This window comes from Nerophis lumbriciformis, linkage group LG02, assembly GCF_033978685.3.
Source record: "Nerophis lumbriciformis linkage group LG02, RoL_Nlum_v2.1, whole genome shotgun sequence".
In the NCBI taxonomy this organism is placed as follows: Eukaryota; Metazoa; Chordata; class Actinopteri; order Syngnathiformes; family Syngnathidae; genus Nerophis; species Nerophis lumbriciformis.
In genome coordinates, this window is record NC_084549.2 from 15435152 (window position 1) to 15459562 (window position 24411).

At 40.4% G+C, this 24411-nt stretch overlaps 2 protein-coding genes and 1 non-coding gene across 4 annotated transcripts in view; all 3 read right to left on the reverse strand.

Moving 5' to 3' along the window:
* The window catches only part of oga (O-GlcNAcase), a 34775-nt gene extending 26692 nt beyond the window's left edge, over positions 1 to 8083 (reverse strand). For both annotated transcript variants that reach the window (XM_061945580.1, XM_061945502.1), the window contains exon 1: positions 7605 to 8083. In XM_061945580.1, coding sequence (XP_061801564.1) covers positions 7605 to 7770 — 166 coding nt within the window. In that variant the 5' untranslated portion in view covers positions 7771 to 8083. The remainder of the gene's footprint in view (positions 1 to 7604) is intronic.
* Positions 8084 to 9631: 1548 nt separating this feature from the next.
* pprc1 (PPARG related coactivator 1) lies at positions 9632 to 23415 on the reverse strand. Its single transcript, XM_061945684.1, has 14 exons — positions 23254 to 23415; positions 19072 to 19158; positions 18846 to 18995; positions 17352 to 17429; positions 15483 to 17265; positions 13980 to 14033; positions 12212 to 12272; positions 11932 to 11999; positions 11173 to 11824; positions 10897 to 11094; positions 10754 to 10826; positions 10558 to 10679; positions 10143 to 10294; positions 9632 to 10062 (listed from the first exon to the last, which is right to left on the reverse strand). The coding sequence occupies exons 1-14, from the start codon at positions 23332 to 23334 to the stop codon at positions 9962 to 9964; spliced, it is 3660 nt and encodes a 1219-aa protein (XP_061801668.1). The 5' UTR covers positions 23335 to 23415; the 3' UTR covers positions 9632 to 9961.
* On the reverse strand, positions 10373 to 10511 carry LOC133611793 (small nucleolar RNA SNORA50). The gene has a single exon (XR_009816040.1). It is a non-coding gene; the product is annotated as a small nucleolar RNA SNORA50 (small nucleolar RNA).
* Positions 23416 to 24411: the final 996 nt, after the last annotated feature.

The following is a 24411-nucleotide window of genomic DNA, read 5'->3' on the forward strand; positions in this document are numbered from 1 at the left end:
ACAAGCCCTTAAAAGACTTCCAAACCCCTCCATTTAAGTTTTATAAACACGCTGTAAGTATATATGTAATGTAGTAATGGGCACATTTATAATAACCTACCGTATTTTTCGGACTATAAGTCGCAGTTTTTTTCATAGTTTGGGGTGCGACTTATACTCAGGAGCGACTTATGTGTGAAATTATTAACACATTACCGTAAAATATCAAATAATATTATTTAGCTCATTCACGTAAGAGACTAGGCGTATAAGATTTCATGGGATTTAGCGATTAGGAGTGACAGATTGTTTGGTAAACGTATAGCATGTTCTATATGTTATAGTTATTTGAATGACTCTTGCCATAATATGTTGCGTTAACATACCAGGCACGTTCTCAGTTGGTTATTTATGCCTCATATAACGTACACTTATTCAGCCTGTTGTTCACTATTCTTTATTTATTTTAAATTGCCTTTCAAATGTCTATTCTTGGTGTTGGGTTTTATCAAATAAATTTCCCCCAAAAATGCAACTTATATATGTTTTTTTTCCTTCTTTATTATGCATCTTCGGCCGGTGCGGCTTATACTCCGAAGCGACTTATACTCCGAAAAATGCTGTAAGTTTTATAAACACGCTGTAAGTATATATGTAATGTAGTAATGGGCACATTTATAATAACATCTAATATTTACACATTTTGATCACGGCGCCGCTATAAATAGTTAGCGCTTTTAATAACAATATCACTAATACTTGGTTAATACTCAAGTCACGAAATGTGAATAGGAGTATTGTTGAAGCTTTTTTTATGATTTTTTGTGGGGGGTTTTATGGGCAGAATAGAGGATCTCCAACTGAAGTAAAAAGGAAAATAGAGCTTCCGTATGGAGTGTACTGACAGATATAAGATAGAACTATGTGCTAATTTATATTAGAAATGGCAACAGTGAAGGATGTGTGTCCATGCATGAAATAGCCTGCCCCACAACAAGAGGAGAGCAAAAAAGAGTTTATTGACTCTGGCGCAGACTAGCACAAGGCACTCTGGGTACATTTATACCACTGATGGAATTCCAATTTGTGACGTTACCAATTGCGCTCAATTGGCGAAAGTAGGAAGGCAGGCAAGATTATTTTATAAATATCGCCGCAAGCCTTCATAGTTTGATTTCTAATTTAGGACATATGCAGATCCCCAATACACAACAAGTACCGATAGGTAAGAATTGTTGGTTTTGCATAATCTGTTAAAGAAATAGGTTTATTATAATAATGTTAAGAAGGATCAATTTCTTTAAAGACACATTTTATTCAGTTAATTTGGTTATCTTGCACAAAAAATATTATTAAACAATTATTTTTTTATGTGTTCGTGTTAGTACAAAAAAAAAACACATTAGGCCTGAAGTCAAATAATATGAAAATAAGGGTGTTAATCAGGGGTGTCAAACTCATTTTAGATCGGGGGCCACATGGAGAAAAATCTACTCCAAAATGGGCCGGACTGGTAAAATCACGGCAAGATAAATCAAAAATAAAGACAACTTTAGATTGTATTCTTTGTTTAAAAGAACAAGCACATTCTGAAAATGTACAAAACATAATGTTTTTTTTACACTTACATGTTGCGGTTAATAGTATTCTACCTATTTATTTGTCGTTATTTATACTTTCTGAATAAATTATGTGATAATGTTCACCAGTCAACTCGTTGGTGTTAATTTTCAATCTATCAAGATAAAAAAATAATATAAACATCTAATTACAGGATGTTATTTATGTAGTTGGACTGGTGCACTAACATCATGTGGTTTATTATTTTTTACATATGTAGCATAATCTACAAAGATACAAAGAATTGCTATTGCGACATCTAGTGGACACATTTCGAACAACAGTTTCTTTCATTCAAAACTTTTGGCTCATTTTTATGCTTAGCAAACTCATCCCGCGGGCCGGATAAAACCTATTCGCGGGCTGGTTCAAGTTTGACACTCCTAGTGTAGATTGTCAATCATCAGGCCATATGATCCACAACGGTTGAATTGAAGCAACTCTGAAACATCTCCAAACAAGAAGAGTCTAGTTGCCTTCATTCAACCTTTGTGGATAGTGTGAAACTCCATTCATCCATCTATTTTCTACCGTTTGTCCCTTTCGGGGTTGCGGGGGGTGCTGGAGCCTATCTCAGCTACATTCGGTTGCCAATCAACCTATCTCCAGGTGCATGTCTTTGGAGGTGGGAGGATGTCGGAGTACCCGGAGGGAACCAACGCAGTCACGGGGAGAACATGCAAACTCCACACATAAAGACCCCGCGCCTGGGGATTGAACCCAGGACCTTCGTATTGTGAGGCACAAGCACTTACCCCTGTTCCACCGTGCTGCCCACAAAATATTATTGAACAATTTGCTTTTAATGTGTTCGTATTACTCCAAAACCTAGTTATCCAATCCGAGCTAATTACATTCTGCCTGAAGTCAAATAGCATAAAAATAAGTGTGTATATTGTCAGTCATCAGGCTATATGATCCACAAAGGTTGAATGGAAGCAACTCTGAAATATCTTCAAGAAGAGTCGAGTTGCCTTCATTCAACCTTTGTGGATAGTGTGAAACTCATTTGACACAAATAAAAAAAGCCAAAATAAATTACAGTCGTGGTCAAAAGTGACATCACATGGAGAAAGATAAGACCATCTGGAGCAGGGGTCGGGAACCTTTTTGGCTGAGAGAGCCATGAAAGCCAAATATTTTAAAATGTATTTCTGTGAGAGCCATATAATTTTTTTGTAACACTGAATACAACTAAATGCGTGCATTTTTAAGTAAGACCAACATTTTTAGAGTATAATAAGTCTTATTATTTTTAATAACAGTTATTCTGAAGCTAACCAATAATTAATCAAATACTTCTTACCATTAATGCAACTTCTTGAACAGGTAGGGTAGAAAAGGGATGGATGGATTAAAATTAAGGCTGCAGCTAACGATTATTTTTCTATCGATTAATCTATAGATTATTTTTTTCGATTAATCTATAGATTATTTTTCCTTTTACCGATTATTTTTTTTATTTAAAATGAAGATGAAAAAATAAATGTAGGCCAGTTTTTTCAAAAGGCATGGCTTTTATTTACAAAAAAAAAAGTATGGCCACTCAGTCAACATTGACAACAACATGACAAAATATTCTGTAACAATGTAAACATTTAACAAAATTAAAAGTAGCTTATTTGCTTTTAATGTGCAAATATAAAAGTAAACATCCAGTGCAAATCTTAATATTCTGCAATAGTATAAGCATTTCAAAAGTAAAAGTATTGCTTATTTTGCTTTAAAATGTGCAAAAATAAAGATAAACATCCAATTCAAAAAAGTGCAAAACGGAAATATTCTGTAACAACAGTGAAAACATTTCAACAAAAGTAAAACTTTTGCTTATTTTGCTTAATAACACAACAATGATAGTATGATTAAAGTGAAAGTTAATTGTTCGTTTGTACATAGTATACGTAATTGTTAATGTTGTAAAAGGTATTTGCACAACTAATTAACGTTAGCGTTAAAGAGGAGCGCGTCTTTGTAAACACTGAACAGGCACGCCAAACGCTCCTCTCAGAGCGAAACGGTGCTTTAGTTTATGAATTTACAACGCAGATACAAATGACACATTCATGTTTTTGTGTAATGATGACAACGTATACTCACGCGGACGATTGACTAGTTGATGGTGATGGCAAGAACGCTGCCGTTGTGCTGCTATGATAGGCCATTTCCGCTCGACACAGTGTGCATACAACAACATTATTAGCAGAGGTGGGTAGAGTAGCCAGAAATTGTACTCAAGTAAGAGTACTGTTACTTTAGAGATTTATTACTCAAGTAAAAGTAAGGAGTAGTCACCCAAATATTTACTTGAGTAAAAGTAAAAAGTATGTTGTGAAAAAAATACTCAAGTACTGAGTAACATACACACACATATCATATATATATATATATATATATATATATATATATATATATATATATATATATATATATATATGTGTATATATATATACACACACACACACACACACACACATATATATATATATATATACATACATTGATATATACAGTATATAATTTATATTTATTTATTTTGCCGTTTTTGTTTACATGTTAAAGGTGTTTTAATAATTATACATGCATGTTTAACATATAGATTCCTTTCTTTCATGAAGACAAGAATATAAGTTGGTGTATTACCTGATTCTGATGACTTGCATTGATTGTAATCAGGAAGCAGTGCTGGTAACGTCCACGTTTTCAAATGGAGGAGAAAAAAAGTTCCTCCTTTCTGTCTAATACCACATGAAAGTGGTTGTTATTTGGCATCTTATTTGTCCACCTTCCATATTCGTTTTTATACCCTTTACAAGAAATACATTGGCGGCAAACTCCGTAGCTTGCTAGCTTGTTTGCGCTGGCTTTCGGAGACTCTTATTTGAAAGCGCAGGCGCGATGGAGCGGGACTTTTATTGTGAAGACAGGAACTGTGCAGTCAGTCTTTACGGTTGAAATAAAAAAAGGGTCTTTTTTCCTTCACACTTTTGATTGATTGATTGGAACTTTTATTAGTAGATTGCACAGTACAGTGCATATTCCGTACAATTGACCACTAAATGGTAACACCCGAAGTTAGCTCGGAGCCAGTCAGGTCATGTGACCCCTGGCTCTGTTTGATTGGTCCAACGTCACCAGTGACTGCATCTGATTGGTGGAACGAAGTGAAACGTCACCAGTAAGGCAGGCACTTTGAAGGTCTGTCTGACAGACCAAAACAAACAAAGCGTGCATTAACAGATCGATAAAAATTAGTAGCGAGTAGCGAGCTGAATGTAGGTAAAAGTAGCGGAGTAAAAGTAGCGTTTTTTTCTTAGGCCGTTTATTGAAATACTCCCACACTTTTGACGACTTTTGGCGTGCTTTTTTCCCCTCGCTCGCTGGTGGTGGTAGAATTATGCTCTGGGCCTGTTCTTCTGCCAATGGAACTGTTAGTGGGACAATGAAAATTCTTCAGGACAACCTCAAATCATCAGCCCGGAGTTTGGGTCTTGGGCGCAGTTGGGTGTTCTAACAGGACAATGACCCCAAACATACGTCGAAAGTGGAAAAGGAATGGCTAAATCAGGCTAGAATTAAGGTTTTAGAATGGCCTTCCCAAAGTCCTGACTTAAACGTGTGGACAAGAGTAAAACAACTTGCACTGAGCCTAGTCTATAAAATCCGCTACACCTCCCAGATACCGAAGTACATGTCAAACTACTTCCATAACGTAAATGACCGCCATAACCACAACACCAGGGGGAGCTCCACAAACCACGTTAAACCCAGATTCCGATCTAACAAAGGTCTTAACTCATTCTCCTTCTATGCCACATCAATATGGAATGCACTCCCAACAGGTGTAAAAGAAAGTGCATCTCTATCCTCCTTCAAAACCGCACTAAAACAACACCTCCAGGCAACCCCTGACTAACACCCTACCCCCTCCACGGATTGTAAATAACCAAATGTAAATAATCAAATGTATTTCTAATGTATATACTTGTTCTTATGCTATCTGAACTCACTATGTTCTCTGCTCGCTGTACATATCCTACCAAGTCAGACCTACACTGTTTCAATGCCCATTTCTCTGATGATGCAATTGTTGATGACTGAAGTGCTGATATCAACCAAAACCCTCCTCATCCCACTCCCCGGATTGTAAATAATGTAAATAATTCAATGTATATACTCTGATGATTAAAGGGGAACATTATCACCAGACCTATGTAAGCGTCAATATATACCTTGATGTTGCAGAAAAAAGACCATATATTTTTTTAAGCGATTTCCGAACTCTAAATGGGTGAATTTTGGCGAATTAAACGCCTTTCTATTATTCGCTCTCGGAGCGATGACGATCACAACGTGACGTCACATCGGGAAGCAATCCGCCATTTTCTCAAACACATTACAAACACCGAGTCAAATCAGCTCTGTTATTTTCCGTTTTTTCGACAGTTTTCCGTACCTTGGAGACATCATGCCTCGTCGGTGTGTTGTCGGAGGGTGTAACAACACGAACAGGGACGGATTCAAGTTGCACCAGTGGCCCAAAGATGCGAAAGTGGCAAGAAATTGGACGTTTGTTCCGCACACTTTACCGACGAAAGCTATGCTACGACAGAGATGGCAAGAATGTGTGGATATCCTGTGACACTCAAAGCAGATGCATTTCCAACTGGACTGGACAGCTCAGCTTTCAGGAAAAGAGAGCGGATGAGGGTATGTCTACAGAATATATTAATTGATGAAAACTGGGCTGTCTGCACTCTCAAAGTGCATGTTGTTGCCAAATGTATTTCATATGCTGTAAACCTAGTTCATAGTTGTTAGTTTCCTTTAATGCCAAACAAACACATACCAATCGTTGGTTAGAAGGCGATCGCCGAATTCGTCCTCGTTTTCTCCCGTGTCGCTGGCTGTCGTGTCGTTTTCGTCGGTTTCGCTTGCATACGGTTCAAACCGATATGGCTCAATAGCCTCAGTTTCTTCTTCAATTTCGTTTTAGCTACCTGCCTCCACACTACAACCATGCGTTTCAATACATGCGTAATCTGTTGAATCGCTTAAGCCGCTGAAATCCGAGTCTGAATCCGAGCTAATGTCGCTATATCTTGCTGTTCTATCCGCCATGTTTGTTTGTATTGGCATCACTGTGTGACGTCACAGGAAAATGGACGGGTGTATATAACGATGGTTAAAATCAGGCACTTTGAAGCTTTTTTTAGGGATATTGCGTGATGGGTAACATTTTGAAAAAAACTTCGAAAAATAAAATAAGCCACTGGGAACTGATTTTTAATGGTTTTAACCCTTCTGAAATTGTGATAATGTTCCCCTTTAACTTGTGTGATGACTGTATTATGATGATAGTATATATTTGTACCATGAATTGATTTACGTGGACCCCGACTTAAACAAGTTGAAAAACTTATTCGGGTGTTACCATTTAGTGGTCAATTGTACGGAATATGTACTGTACTGTGCAATCTACTAATAAAAGTTTCATTCAATCAAAAAAAACAATGCTGAAGAAACAAGTCCATGTCAGAAAACCGACACATTTAGCTGAACTGCACCAATTTTGTGAAGAGTGGTCAAAAATTCAACCCGAAGCTTGTGGATGGCTACCAAAAGCGCCTTATTACAGTGAAACTTGCCAAAGGACATGTACCGTAAGCAAATATTAACATTGCTGTATGTATACTTTTGACCCAGCAGATTTGGACCCATAATACATTCATAAAAGAACCAAAATTCATTAATGTTTTTTTGTGACTAACAAGTACGTGCTCCAATCACTCTATCACAAACAAATATGAATTGTAGAAATTATTGGACACTCAAGACAGCCATGATATTATGTTCTTTACAAGGGTATGTAAACTTTTGACCACGACCTGCCCAGTAAGGTGTCCCTTATTTATTTTCTGGGAGTTGGCAACTCTAGGATCTGCTGACCCATTTTCATTGTTTACTGGCGAGTGCAACACAGCTTCATCACGGATGACATGCAGTACCTTCCACCACTCCACTGATGAATTTTCTGTGGCCCGTCGTTTCCACGCCGATGCCGGAGTCCTCCACCAGGCCGGGGGCCGCAGCGCACGCGTCTCCCGAAATGGGGCTCGGGCTCGGTTCGGCCTCCACCGGAGTAGTTTCCAGTGTCTTATCTTTTTGGACCATTTTTTTTCTTCCCGGGGGTGGACTTGAGTCAAAAAAAAACTTGAGGTAAATCCAACACGATTTGAATTTTTGAAGCAAATCAATGGCGTCGTAGTAGACAGCGGCAAGTCTGGCGTCTTTCGGTTCGAGCGAGCCTGTCAGGAATTGTCGAATTATCGCACCTGTTCGCGCCGAACCCAACTGGAGTCGCTATCAAAAAGTACAAAACAATTGTTCGCAAATATTGATAAAGACTGAATCAGAGGACATGTTTTTGCATTGTCCATGCATTCTCTCTTCTTTCTGCCCTCCTTTTTCACTCCCTTCTTCCTGTTTACACCGAGTGCGCATGCTCAGTAGACCAGTTTAAACCAGTCAAAACCAGATCTGGGTGACAAAACAGCACGAAGATGTTTCAACTGTCAAGATAGACAACGTCCTCTTGCCTCAACGACAATTTATCAACACATTAACCGACCCTTTAATGTATTTTTTCTTTATTTTTTGGTAAGGATAGGTAAAACGACATGCTGCTAACAATATTAAGCAAAATCGTCAATTAATATTTAGGTCCAGTAAATGGTAAAATGATTTGGTGCTGTAGCGAATGTTGTAGGTCCTCGTTGTAATTACGGTTTGGGTAAAAAAACATATTCATCAGTCAACAAGTCATCAAAACGTCGAACCTAGGTTGCGATAGTCGCTATTAATACAAAAACGAACGGTCTCCTCAGATAAAGTTTGACAAGCAAAATTTGCAAGTGAATGATCTCGAATGTGTTAGGTGTCTTTGGCACCCCATCCCATATTAGGAATGCAACAGTGAGTCGATGCTGTTTAAAAAAAAAAGGGGGAGTGCAGCTTGTCAGTATATGTGTCAGCAATATTTACAACCTGGATTTCTTGACTTTGCATTCAGAAAATAAAGGATCCTGCATGGAAAACATTAAACATTGATCTTAATGTTCCCAATAGAGTGGTACAGTACATATGAAAATCCCAGGTCAATATGCTCAAAAGTAAACAAATTAGGCTGGAATATATTTTTGTCACACAATGGGGAAATTACTTCGTTGCATCGCTGATTCAAAAAGTCCAAACAAGGTAAAACATGTAAAAAAGTACATAAAATATATTAGAACACAACTGCACCATTTCTACATACATCTGCATCAGTAAAACGGAACAAAAAAAACAAATGATCATTAAATAATACATGTTGCATACATAGGATTGCATCATGCATTGACCAAAAACAAACAAAGACCCATACACGCACAGTGGCCTCTGCAATGCTCCACACCATGGTCTGCACGGCCCGAGACAGGAAGAGACCCAATGAAGTGTCCAAGAGAGCCAACTCCGTCCTAGGTTGCCCATCAGTCCCCGGCCACTTGTCCAGTCCATGGCATTCAGGGAGACCGAAGTGTCCGATACACGCTCACCAAGCTAGTCTTCCGTGAAGCTCGTGCATCCAGATGCTCAGCGCCAGCTCCGGACCCCCGTATCTTCCTCAGGTCTCTCAACACAGACTACGGTGTGGCAGAGAACCAGCAGCTGGTCTCCAGTGCAAATGGCTTCTCCGAGGCAGATCCAGAAGTTCACAAAAAAAGCACCAAAAAGCAGTTTCAAAGTCACTAAAGTGCCACCCCTTGTTGCGCAGTCACTAAGTGGTCCGAGCCACTCAACAAAAAACGAGAGGGAGACATCAAGAACACAAAAGGAGGAAACACGAGCGCAGAGCTCCTGCAACCAGCAGCCACGACAGCGGCTCAAGCTCTCGCCAAGGTCAGTTTGTCAGCAGACTCACTCTACACACAAACTGTAAACAGTCCTGTAGTTTGGCATTAAAGATGAAAAAAAAATTACTAGACAAAACAGCTCAGGTTCCCATTTTATTCATGTTTGCAGTACATTTTGGTGTATTATATATTTTCTTCAATGTTCTCTTTAAAAATGATTCTCTCCAAAGTCTTCCATTTTGTTTTACATTTAAATAAACATTAAAAAAAAATTGTCACTTATTTCATTTTTTTTTTACTCATTTTGTTCATTTAGTTATAAATCTTCACTTCAATAGAAGGTATTAGGCTTGCCAAAAAGAAATACAAATGTAAACAAAAGATAACCCTAAAGCCACAACAAACTGAAAAGAGAAGTTTTGCTTCTTTTTGAGGTAAGTGTTGGGCCGCTTCCAGCGACAGGCTTCCTGTTACCTCTTCAGACTCTGCTGGGCCTGCTTCAGTAAAGTGTCGAAGTCTAGTGTCTTCGCCTTGCTTTTTGTAGATAGTGGCTCATAGTCCCTGTTGGAATCTGAAAAGGATAAATCTTATTACACTTTTTAGCGTGACACAAAAGATTGCATGCGACGTAGGGAGCGCCGTCTTGCCTACCCAGGTCAGAATAGCCCGTCTTGCAAAACTGTCTCCTCCCACCAAAACAGAGGTCAAACGGCAGCTCATCCGGCTTGCGAAGTTTGCTTCCGTTCTCGATGGCGGTGAACGCATCCTTGGTGTTGTAGTAAGTCACAAACCCGTAGTTATCCCTATTAGGCGACAGATTTTCTAAGCATTAGCTTCTATTGAAGTCCATTTTCATTTATCGCAGTTTAAAGGGTGTTCAAAACTGTGGCTTGCTTTTAAAAGAGCGACCTGGGATGCATCCAGGAGGCCCCAGTTATGAGCAGGCCTGTTTATGCTTTAGCACTGTATCTTGACCCTTGACGTCACTGATGAGACCAGAAGGGTTCAGTAACAGTGCAACATGCCACAGAGTAAGCAAAGCATAGAAGAGAAGTGGTGTATTCACCCGTGGTCCCTAAAGTGCAGAGTACAATCCTCCACCTTGCCAAAATAAGAGAAACGCTCTCTGAGCTCCCTTTGGGTCATTGTGCCCCGAATTCGACCAATGTAAACAACCCGTCGCTCTTCCTTTATGGGGAGAATTAAAACAAATCAATCGCAAATTCCACACAAAACTCCAACATGATTGACGAGCAACTTACAATGGCTTTTTCCTTGCGTCTCTTTATATCCTCTGTATTTTCCCGGTGTCCATAAGTACTTCGACACGAGGGGCTGAAAGAGAAAACACTATTATAATAAAAAAACACACAGGAAGCTCTCCTAATGTAATACAATACTGTACCTGTACAATCTTCCGTTTCGACCCCACGCCGCACATCTCTGAGGAGATTGCGACCGCGATCTGGAGCGACTCCAGGAGCCAGAGTGAGAGGAGGAATACGAGTACCTTCTCCTCCTGGGTGGTGAGCAGGACACAGAGGACCGAGAAGAGGAACGTGAGGTGGAGCTGGATCTGCCTCGAGAGCGGCGGTGACGATACCTAGAGAAGGAAGCAGGAGGTATGATGAGCCTCAAGCCAAAATACATGTGGATATTCTGCTTTGACAGGGGATGTGACCTTTTCTTGGGTGCTGAGTGGGATCTAGACCGAGATCGAGAGGAATGAGAGTCGGATTCTAAGCTGCTGGACACAGACGGAGAACGTCGGACTCTTCGTTTTCTCCCCCTCTCTTTGGTGCTTGAGGTGGGGCTGGGGGTGCGAGAGGCAGCATGACAGCCATACGACCTCTCAAAATGCCCCTTCCTGGTGGTGCTTTCTTTGAAGGTGGATTCGTTCTCCTGCCAGGCTGGAGAGGCTTCCGGTGTCTCCAGAACAGAGGACCCCTCCACTACATTCCCCAGAGCTTCTGGTGCTTGGGTGTTGGACTGGGAGGCGGCTTCCAGCGTGACTGTAGTGGCAGCAGCAGGGGGCTTGATGGGTTTGATTGTGATGAAAGTCTGCTGTTTGACATTCCAACGCTTGCCCGGCTCGCCATTGCCTTTGCTGGGAAGGCAGTAGTCGTGGTCCATGCACACCACATCGTGTGAGACGGGGGCAGCAGCTGTGGTAGGCTTGCTGTGAAATCTGGACGATGGCAAAGGGCGGGCATCTATCTGAATAGCCTTGGCGGGGCTGGTCTTGGAGAGTGGAGCTTTGGTCTTCCCCAATAGAGCCACAGGAGCCAGAGGTTTCCACATCTGGTGTGGAGGAGTGGCTGGAGGAGTGAGGGCTAAAGACAAAATAAGTGCACCAATATTATACTTGAACTCTGGGGGATGTTGAATGCTCATTATGAGAGAGCAGCGAATGCCATAAAACTGTTTTTAAATTAATTACCTGCGGGGCTTGAGAGATCATTGGCTCGGACACGCTCCACGACAGTTCTTTCACGTGCAAATTCAGCACTAAAAAGTGAACGCAAGGGTTAGTATGGCCGGCGTGTACACAGAGGCAATGCTAGTAGGTCTTGTCTAAACAAACGCAGGGGAGGCCATTCCAAGGCCTACATTAGCGGCAGGTCTTGGCAATGGGTAGAGTCACACCAACATAATGTACATATACACAGGTCTGACTCATCACTCCCACAGAGCAGCGTGAGGGCTGTAGGGTAACTCACCTCGAGTTTCCTACAGCTGCTGCTCTACCACAGACCTCCGGTACACTTTGCTGCTCTTTAGCTGAAGGGAATAGAATAGATATTTGGGATGTTAGGATAGGTCAAGTGTAGCGTTTGTCTGCATTGACCAAGGATGGTTCACAAACACTTCCAGGGACTACTTTTCCATGCACTAAATTAGTCCGATTTCTCAAATAATTCGGCTCAGAATAAACATTCTACAACACATGGAAAAGCCTTAATCTGATCACCTTTGGTTTTTGAAAAGTCAGACTAATACACCTGTATTATGCGATTGAAAACCAGACCGCTCAAGTGGGTGCCGGTGGGGACCCATCATGTCGCACATGCGCTTGTCTCAACAAGTGGGACATGACCCGGAAGCACATACCATTCAATTAAAAAAAAGGCAACAACTGGAGTGAAGAAGACACTGTTTAATTGCTTCACAAATTAAAATAATGGAACATTTTGAAGTGCATCGACGGCAGAAAAATAACCCAGATTTAGTAAATAGACAATGCAGGCTTCATTTGGACTTCAGAACAAATACAAGTGAGATCATGGAAGAGAATGAAGCAGGTATAATAAGAGAATACTATAGCGGACACAAACGTCTTCATGCTGCATTTGTGCACTCCAAACTGATTAGCAATAACTGTACAACTTGCACAACTGTCAAGCTTGTACAGAATAGCAACCCTAATTTGAAGCTGTATCTGGGCATGAACAGTCTTTTCTTTCTGACTTAAAACTCCTTTCATCAATCCACAGAGCTTATTGGCTCATGAAGCCCTTTGAGACACTTGTGATTAAGGGCTATATAAATAAACTTTGATTGATTGAATGAACTTCGAGACATTCAAAAGTTTTCTTTCCATTGTCCGTACGAAAATTCTTGAACAACAACTCTTTACCACCAGTCTTTACTTCGGACCTGCATTCAGCAACTCCGGGAGGTCATGTTCGTTGCACAGTTTTTGATCATTTCTGGATGCGGTCTGCTTTTTAACATCAGCATAGCCATTAGAGATCTAATATTTCTAATCTGTGCCAATATTACAGCGGACATCAGGTACAACAACAGCTGTGCTGTTGACTTGTGAGGAGCCGCAAAGAGGCCTTGTTTTGGTGTGACGTCACAAATCCACCGGAAAAGCAATACATTTACCCGCACTAAAAGGAAATAAGTACCGGTACCTCCTAGTGTATGGGAGGGCACACGGCGTATGACCAATAGTAGCATTAGACAGTGTGCATGGACAATGAGACTTTAAGTGTGAAAACACAAAAAAACCTAACTATTTGAGAACTGAGACTAATTTAGTGCATGAAAACATAGTGAGGAGTCACTTTGCCTGACACGTTGAGCCTTTTACACCCATTAACAAAGACAGCACAGCGAGAGTTAAATGAATTCGCAGACAAAGCAGAATTCCACAGCACAAAGCAGCTCCTCTGCTGCCCTACAGAACACATCTCACATAAGAAAACTTCACTTAAAAAAACAAAAACCTGTGAAACTTTGTTAGTGGACCTTCACAGCGTCACAAATGCTTCCAGCCAAAGCAGTCAAGAGTTACAGTATCACATGTTTCTTCCCTCTCGTTGTTAATCGCCACAGAAAACTGACACTGCTTTCATCTAGATTAAGCAACTTTGAAAGATGTGACCTACTACTGCAGGCCAAGAACCTGGCTGCTTGTGTTTATATTGCTTTCAAACAAATGCAAGTAAAAACATAAATAACAGGAGCAACTTTGCTCACCTTGTGTTTCCTCAAACTGCTCCAACAGGCTGGTCAGATCAGCAGCTTCTATACCTGTAAATACATTTACATCATGAAGGAATGATGCCCACCATAGGACAGCTGTGTTCTAAAAACATGTTAAAAAGAAGCCTGGAGCTCTAACTATCCTTTAGTCAGCTATAGTCATAATGTTGTTGTAATATTAGTACTGTAGCTCACATGACTATGCTAGAGTTGCTAATAAGGACGTAACAATCAGGGTTTTATGTTGCCGATTCCAATCATCTGAGTGAATACCGATCACATGTATTAACTGTAAATCCATCCATCCATTTTCTACCGCTTATTCCCTTTGGGGTCGCAGGGGGCGCTGGAGCCTATCTCAGCTACAATCGGGCGGAAGGCGGGGTACACCCTGGACAAGTCGCCACCACATCGCAGGGCCAACACAGATAGACAGACAACATTCACACTCACATCCACACACTAGGTAAATGTTTTATTTATTTCTGATTAGTGCTATTGACAATTTATCAAAATCAACAATATTTTAACCGGTTCCTCATTCTCTTCAAATACAATTGTTTGACAAAGGCAACAGTACACAATAACTAAACAAAATGAATCACGGCTATCCATTATACATTGAGAGCATTTCCGCCCTAAAAGTCCTATGCCCAGACAATTATTCTATTCTGTTATGATTTATAAACCTTACCGCCCACCAAAAAAAAAGATTGAGAAAATAAAAATATTGATATAGTTAATGTATAACATGTTTAGCCCCATCCTCTAGTAATAATCTTACCTGATAACGATAGTTTATTTGCCGTAATAGAGTTAAAGTTAAAGTACCAATGATTGTCACACATACACTAGGTGTGGTGAAATGTGTCCTGTGCATTTGACCCATCCCCTTGTTCACCCCCTGGGAGGTGAGGGGAGCAGTGGGCAGGGAATAATTTTTGGTGATTTAACCCCCAATTCCAACCCTTGATGCTGAGTGCCAAGCAGGGAGGTCATGGGTCCCATTTTTATAGTCTTTGGTGTGACTCGGCCGGGGTTTGAACTCACAACCTACCGATCTCAGGGCGGACACTAACCACTAGGCCACTGAGTAGGTAGTAGAGGCCATTATTAACTTATGAGGACGACTCCACACTTTGTATTCAAATACACAATAGGCTTGTCAGCCGGGAGACTAAAAATACATACAATTTCAGCCATAAGGAATCGATATCGGTAATCTGCCTTATTGGACAATGGTGATTGATTACTTTTTCAAGAAAATCGTCTGATACTGATCGGTGGACAAATAATTGTCACATCCCTAGTTGCTAACATTTGCATATGCTCCTGCCCCACTAAACAAAAGTTAATTTTTTGCATGAAATATTTGGACAATGTTGTGAGACTTATTTTATATAGTTGAAACATAGTATAATAAGCGACCTTTACATTTCTTTCGTTAATAAAAAGATTCCTATTTGTGAGACTTTAGTGTAAAACTGTCAAACTTACCTATCTCACTGGTGAAGGACTCAATCAACTCCTGTGTGGGACTCTTTGCTGTTAGAGGTTCCACTGGTGTAGTCGCGCTCTTATTTGCTTTAAGCACAGCAGCCTGTGGTTTAAGAATCTGTGAGACTAAAGTGGGAGCGGAGCAATGTTTGGCATTAATTGCCGGGAACTTTGCAGATGTGCTGAGGTCGTTTAAAGAGGTAGGAGTGGTAAGTACGAGCTCTGGCGCATTCTGGATAACAGGGGTCTTCTGTGGGACAGGAACTGCAGCAGAGCATGCCATCTCAGAATTGGTTGAAGGAGAGATTTTACCAGACGGCGCATCGGAAAGTTTAGGCACAGTCTTCATGTCAGGTGATTGCATCACAGATTGGCATTTAGAAGTGTGAGGCTGGGGGGTGACACGATCAGGTGTACTAACTAAAGGTTTTTGTGGTGGTGAGAGTGCTTGTGACTCTTGTGATTGTTTAGAAACAGCGGTAACAGATTTGTTGGCTGATGTAACCATGTAGGCTGGTGGCACCAACAGTGCCTCGGGGGTGGGCGGGGCACAGGGTCCCCGCGGTTGCCAGGCAGGTTTAATATCGACCACGTCCCTCACAGCCTGGGCGGTGGACCGCCGAAAATCCTTGGGGCTGGGGTCAGGCAGGCAGGGTATAGGGGTCAGTTGTTTGGGGGGCTCCGGAAGGCTGGGCCATTTGGTGCTGTTGTCGCCTTGCTTTTCCACCAACACGGGCTTCTTCTGCAGTCTGAGTTGTCGATACTCGGCTAAACTGAGGGACTTGGGCTTTGGCTCTGGAAGCGCAGGGGTCATCGGGGGGAGGGGCTCATTCACAATCAATGCAGGGCTGTTGAAAGCAGATGCAGGGCTGCTTGGACACACCAATGGCTCACTGGGGGCTTGGGATACTGGTTGAGCCATTTCTTTAGACTGTTGGGAGGTGACTGGACTTTCAGGAACACCAGCTTTTGTTGGACCAGTTTCCTGTTTAGGTCTCACAAATGTAGCAGCTGTAACTCTTGTTTCTCGGGTATTGAGTTCCACTTGGATTTTACTTTGGCAACTTATTTTCACAGGTTTCACAGCAGCAGGTACAGGAGCAACCGAAGCTTTTGTGATTTTGTTTTTCTTTTCTTTATGGATTCGCTTCTTTTCAGGTTTTTGGGGTAATTCTTCTGTTTGATTTCTCACAGCGGCCCATCTCAGAACCCTTCCCTCGACAGGATCAAGAGAGCATTGTTTCTTCTTTTTCTTTTTTCTACGGGAGGGTACTCTGGCCATGGTCTCTTTCTTCTGAGTGTTAATCACCTTATCAGAACAGGTACTTTGAGTATTTACCGGAGCCTTACATAGCACATTGACAACATCATCGTCAACAACAATATGCTCAGACGTGTCCGAGGCTACGTCTTCGTCCCCTGCAAACTTATCGAGTGGTGGAGAACTTTGAAGGCCCATGTCTGGGACAGCCAGGATAGGCTCTCCATTTTCCCCTTGATCCACCACCTCGAGCAAGATGCCCCCTTCTGGCAACATCTGCACCCCCCCGTCATTCTCCACACAAAGGGCCATGCAGTACGGGTGCATGTGTCTGACAAAGTTCCCGAGGCTGACTGGAAGACCGTTGTCGCTCTCCTGCTCAAAGGTGACAGGAAACGGGAGGGCCAATCCTTCCCAGTCTAGAGGTAAACCGTGCCTTCCCGGGCTCAGAGTGAGCGAGCTTGCGTCCTCTTCCTCTCCGTCGCTTCTCTGTAGTGAATCCATTGGTATTCTAGGAAGGTTCTGGGCGCAGACAGAAGGTAAGATGTAACTACAAAATCATGTATGTGACATGAGCAAATGCATTGCTCAAGTGCTGAGATGGCTACCTTTCCAGTTGACTGGAGTCTTGTACTGAAAGAGTCCTTCTCTGAAGGGGACAGCGGCACACACGGTAATCTTCTGAGCTACAATGGGAACAAAAGCAAGGTGCAAATTATAGTAATGGTTAAGTTTACTTTGACATCGCAAGGAACACAACACGGTTATATTTACACAATTCAACATGACCGAAAAAAGGAGTAGGATGAAACAGATCTCTTGATCATACTCCCTTTTTTTTTTTTTTAGCAATTATTACATGCTTCCGCAATGTACCTAAACTCTGAAGTTAGGCCCTGTCGACATAGGAAAGCCAGTGTTATGGGGGGTAAAGGTTGGGCAGATCAATAAACAGACACAACCAAAATGGAACTGATCACTGGGTGAAAACTAGGATGTGCCGATTGATCTGCCACCTAACAGTATCAGATTTATTTTAAGAGACTTATACATTTTGTTTGCCTTTCTAAAGAAAATATTAGAGATGTCCGATAATGGCTTTTTTGCCGATATCCGATATTGTCCAACTCTTAATTACCGATTCCAATATCAACCGATACCGATATATACAGTCGTGGAATTAACACATTATTATGCCTAATTTTGTTGTGATGCCCCGCTGGATGCATTAAACAATGTAACAAGGTTTTCCAAAATAAATCAACTCAAGTTATGGAAAAAAATGCCAACATGGCACTGCCATATTTATTATTGAAGTCACAAAGTGCATTATTTTTTTAACATGCCTCAAAACAGCAGCTTGGAATTTGGGACATGCTCTCACTGAGAGAGCATGAGGAGGTAGAGGTGGGCAGGGTTGGGGGTTCTGGGTATTTGTTCTGTGTTACGGTGCGGATGTTCTCCCGAAATGTGTTTGTCATTCTTGTTTGGTGTGGGTTCACAGTGTGGCGCATATTTGTAACAGTGTTAAAGTTGTTTCTACGGCCACCCTCAGTGTGACCTGTATGGCTGCTGACCAAGTATGAATTGCATTCAATTGTGTGTGTGAAAAGCCGTAGATATGTGACTGGGCCGGCCCGCGAAGGCAGTGCCTTTAAGGTTTATTGGCGCTCTGTACTTCTACCTTCGTCCGTGTACACAGCGGCGTTTTGAATAGTCATACATTTTACTTTTTGAAACCGATACCGATAATTTTGAAACCGATACCGATACTTTTCGATATTACATTTTAAAGTATTTATCGGCAGATAATATCGGCAGTCCGATATTATCGGACATCCCTAGAAAATACATGCATCACAGCAAATAATGTGATCCTTTCCCCGGTCCTGACCACGCCCCCACAAGTACCTTGGCAATCAAAAGGGAAACCCTCCATAGTATAAAGAATTGATCAATACAAAGCTTTTTAAACTATGATGTAATAAATGCAAGCGTGTATACATAGCGTTTTGAATAAATACAAAATAATATGTTCAGAACTACATGTTGTCAATTAATCTCCTCTTCCTTAGAGTTATATATGACAGCTGGTCACTAACCGGAGAGTGTTCCCTGCCCTTGTGAGCCGTCAGAAGCTCAGACTCAGGTAGTGTGTCAAACGGGGATAGGTTTTCATCATCGACGTTGTCGAGAATCTCCGTCAGGGCGGTTAACAGCATGGCTTCACTGTCCTCGTCCAGTCCTTTTGTCTAAACACACCAAGAGAAATAAGGTTAGGACAATTAATAGCCCCGCTGAGTTAGTAGTTCAGCAATGCGGACTTGCCTCTATTGATGGGGTCTCGTCAAAGATGGAAAGGTCTAAGCAGCTTTGGAAACCCTCCAGCGGTCCTCCAGAGCACAACTCAGCAGTCTAGGATGACAAATAACATAATAATTACACCTTTAAACAAACCTGCCATCCCCCTTTTCGTGATGATTTGCATGTCACAGACAAAACTCTTGTCAACACTCGGATTATGAGCATGCTAATAACATGCCTTGCCTGCGTGAACGCTATTATATTAGAATGAAAGAAATAAAAATGGAGGGTACCGTATTTTTCGGACTGTAAGGCACACTTAAAAGCCTTTCATTTACTCAAAAATCAACAGTGCGCCTTATAACCCGGTGCGCCTAATATACAGCATAATTCTGGTTTTCTTGCCGACCTCACTGCTATTTTTATTTGGTACATGGTGTAATGATAAATATGACCAGTAGATGGCAGTCACACATAGGAGATACATGTAGACTGCAAGATGATGTCAGTAAACAACACCAAAACTTTAAATGTTCCATTGAGAATATAGAACATTACACACGGCTCTCAAGAATCTGTCAAAATGTTTTAGTACAACTTTGGCTAGGTATGAAGCCGCACCGCTTGATGGATCGTCAACATACGAGTATTATTATGGTGTGTGAACAAGAACTGCAAAATATCAGCAGACATTATCTGGCATTTTGCTTTGTTTTGTAATATTATGCAAAACCAACTTTTATTACCTTCTGATGTGTATTTGGGATTTGCATGAGTCTTCAAAATTTGCACGCGTCCGTCATTGTAGTGAGTGGCGACATCGTAGTCGATAAGCTTCTTCTTTTTCTCGTTAGGGGGCATTCACTTGTTGCCATTTGTAATATAAAGTGTCATTAAGTTCTAACTTATAGCTGTCATTAGACTAGCCATGAAAGCGCTAAAAACCACCGGTGTAGAGAGTTTACATAGTTCACCCACGGAACTTTATTTATCAAAGAGTTCCGGACGGATGTTTTTTCACGGGACACATTTCCGGCATTGTTGTTGCACTAGTGAGCCACAGATGAAATGCTGCTGTAAAGTCTGAATGTCATTAAAACCGTTAGCTCCATCTTTTGACACTTCTTTCACTCCCGTCCTTGCACGCTACACCACTACAACAAAGATGACGAGGAGAAGACGCTGTCGAAGGTGAGCCACGTAAATAAGACCGCCCACAAAACGGCGCATCCTGAAGCGACTGTCAGAAAGCGACTTGAAGATGATCTGTAAAACATAATCTATGCAACGTTTTTGACCAAAGAACCACCATTACATGTTATGTAGAACACAAGGAAGTGTTTTCCATTTAAAAAAAAAAATCATAATTTGACCCCTTTAATGCGCCTTTTGTATGAAAATAGACCTGCTAATCGGCCGTGCGCCTTATAATTGACCTATGGTCCGGAAAAAACGGTATATTCCCCTGGATTGTCTTGTATAATACAGAACTTTTTAAAACATCAAACACATTAAAATGCTACTATTTTAAACAGTAAAACGTTTTAGAAATATATTACATTATTATTTACCTAAAAAACATGCAAGTCCAAGTTTTTTCAGATAAACATTTTACATTTAAAAACAGTAGTTAGAAAATGGCAACATGTTCAGCAAGGAGTGATAAAACTAACTACTGAGATATGGGCTAAGGGCCATAAAAAATATCACATAAATAGGCAAATAATGCCGTTTGTAAATGTGTTGAAGGTTTGATCTACTGTTACAATGAGCTGTAACCCTCAAAAATGGATCGGATGCAACATTGGCTTGCTACCAAAACAACAACGCAGCATTGCTCACTATTTGGCAAGCATCAGCTCAGTATTGCAGATCTTATAACCTTTATAAACATCCCAAGCCCTTTGTGTGCCTACTAATATCAAGCATTGGTAGTTGCTGCAGCAAAAAGGTACTGGACTGAGTCAAATATTCAAACATAAACGTCAACGTCCCACGTGTTTGTGTGCACACATGATCAGTGCGCAGACACGTTTGATCCACATGGAAGGAAGCGTTGTCCACGTGTTGTGCTGCAATAAATTTGCACCGTGCATTAGTTTAAGGCATCAATTTAGATTATTTCAGCTTGCCCCATAGATGTATACATACATGTTGATTATAAATAAAGATTTGGGAAAAAAACAAAAAACCTTGATCAGTGCACAGACATGTTTGATACACATGGAAGGAAGCGTTGTCCACGTGTTGTACTGCAAAACACCATACTTTGAATTTTGCACCGTGCATTAGTTTAAGGCATTAATTTAGATTATTTCAGCTTGCCCCATAGATGTATACATACAGAGGAAGAGGCAGTAAATGGGTTAGTTAGCATTATTGTTTTTAGTGCACAAACGCTATTCAACAACAGTAAAAGTACATTTGCCTCACTATGGCAGGGCATCTGTCGTTTCTTCCTGGACAATATTCATGACAAATGTGTGATTTGATTTAAAATGTGTTATTTGGATTTACACAGTATGAAAAAATGTTGTTTTTAAAAAAAAAAAGGAATTTTACCTTTGCAACCTCATACTATTGGCTAAGTTTTATATTCATAAATTTAAGTTTCTCAATACCCGACCTGTTTTTTGTGCCTTTAAAAAAAGAATTAGAACTCTACTTTAAAACGCTTTCTACCTCTAACAACCAAAAAGCTGTGAAACTACGATGCTGTGTTCCCAATTTGGATTATTTACGGAACTTGTGTGAGCCTATGGTTTTACATTTTGTTACATATATTTGACTTTAGTTACTTTATTGAGTTTACAATCCCCTGGCGCTGTTTTTGTACTTGTTTTGATTATTATTATTTCTTTGATTGTATGTAAATGTTGATTATAAATAAAAGTTTTGGAAAAAAAACAAGATCAGTGTGCAGACATGTTTGATCCACATGAAGGAAGCGTTGTCCACGTGTTGTACTGCAAAACACCATACTTTGAATTTTGCACCGTGCATTAGTTTAAAGCATTAATTTAGATTATTTCAGCTTTCCCCCATAGAAGTATACATACAGAGGAAGAGACAGTAAATGGGTTGGTTAGCATTAGTGTGTTTTGTGCGCATGCATGAGTTAATCAACACTATTCAACAACAGTAAAAAGTACATTTGAGTGTGGGGGTGTTTTTTGTTTTTTTTAAATAGCATTAGTGTGTTTAATGCGCATGCGTGAGTCGACAAACGCTATTCAACAACAGTAAAAGTACATTTGAGTGTTTTTTTTTAAAGTTAGCATTAGTGTGTTTAATGCGGATGCACGAGTCGACAACCGCTATTCAACAGTAAAAAGTACATTTGAGTGTGTGTTTTTTAAAGTTAGCATTGGTGTGTTTAATGCGCATGCGTGAGTCGACAAACGCTATTCAACAACAGTAAAAGTACATTTGAGTGTTTTGAAAAAAATAAAATGAAATAAAAAAAATAAAATACATTTGAGTGTGAGTTGTTGTTTTTTATAAGTAATCAAGTTATCGTGCTGAACGGGAATAATTATACTTGTTTATTAATTGCTCGTTCCATTATCCCTGTAATGACGACACAACACTGTAGAAAAATGCCAGAAAGCATGAATAAATTCACACCGACACGACCCAGCCTTAAAGTAACTTCTAAATATTTTAAATGGGGCATTGTTTTTAAAAAAAAGCAACAACAAAGCTACGCGGCTAGCTCGTTAGCTGGCTAGCATGCTGCAGTGTTGTCAGCACGTGTGAATGAATCAACAGCAGCACGAGAGGCGGTTGCTACTTATTCGAATTAAAATGACAACATGTGGACTCGATAAGGCAACTTGTGCACATGTCAGCTAAACCATGCAATAACTGTCACTTCCACCTTTTTGACCATTTTAGTACTTTTACGGGTTAAATGGAGTGCACAGGCGACCGGCTTGCTAGCAGTGAGTCAATGTGGTGCTTCAACGCTAACGTTGTCTCTACTATACAACGTGCGTAGCATAATTATAACATATATGGCTTTTAGATGATAACAATAAACACAAAAAGATTGGATTTTCCAAAAAGGCTTTTGGTGATGTTGCGATTTTATCCACGTGTCACTTCACCATGCGCAGCGTGGTGCTATGCATCTCGCTTTTACGCGTTTAAAGGACAACAACAAGACTAAGTCGTTAAATAACACACCACAACACGTCTATTTACCTCGCAGAGTGTGTCCAGGGGGAAATAATCCATAGTGCAAGCGGTTAAAGTCTCCTCGCCTGCGCCCCACCGCGCCGCCATCTTGCAAGTTTACTCCCTGACTAGCCGGAGAGCGTTTTTTTTTTTTTTTTTGCTTCCTAATGAATTGGTAGGAGGGGACACGTGGTCGTACATTCCCGGCAAAAAGTGACGCCGAGGGGAGGAGTCAAACGTAACCTGGTCACGTGTTGTAGTTCTTTCTACCTCATTTCCGGGTGGAGAATATCACAGACATGAAAGATCGCCGCCACCCCCCCACAACAAAGACCATGTTTTTGGGTATTGTTCGTTATGACTTTCATCTTGTCTTTTATCTGGTATGCAGTTAGTGAAAAAAAAACACATTGAACGAGTACATGAAAGAAAAAGTAAACGTTATGTCCGTTTTTAAAGGTTACCTACTCTTTAGTGCAATTTTTTTTCAAAATGCAACACGGAACGACACATGAATTGATTGATTGAAATTGAGACTTTTATCAGTATATTGCACAGTACAGTACATATTCCGTACAATTGACCACTAAATGGTAACACCCGAATAAGTTTTTCAACTTGTTTAAGTCGGGGTCCACGTTAATCAATTCATAAAAGTCCTTCATACCGACAGCCATCAGACTGTGTAATGCATATGTTCCCTTTTGACTGTACTTGAATGTATAAGAGACTGTATTTATGTTATTCACATGTGAATAATGCTGTATAATAGACTGTATTTATATTATTCACATGTGAATAATATAAAATAATTATTCGCATGTGAATAATGCTGTATAATAGACTGTATTTATATTATTCACATGTGAATAATGCTGTATAATAGACTGTATTTATATTATTGACATGTGAATAATGCTGTATAATAGACTGTATTTATATTATTGACATGTGAATAATGCTGTATAATAGACTGTATTTATATTATTGACATGTGAATAATGCTGTATAATAGACTGTATTTATATTATTGACATGTGAATAATTCTGTATAATAGACTGTATTTATATCATTCACATGTGAATAATGCTGTATAATAGACTGTATTTATATTATTGACATGTGAATAATTCTGTATAATAGACTGTATTTATATCATTCACATGTGAATAATGCTGTATAAT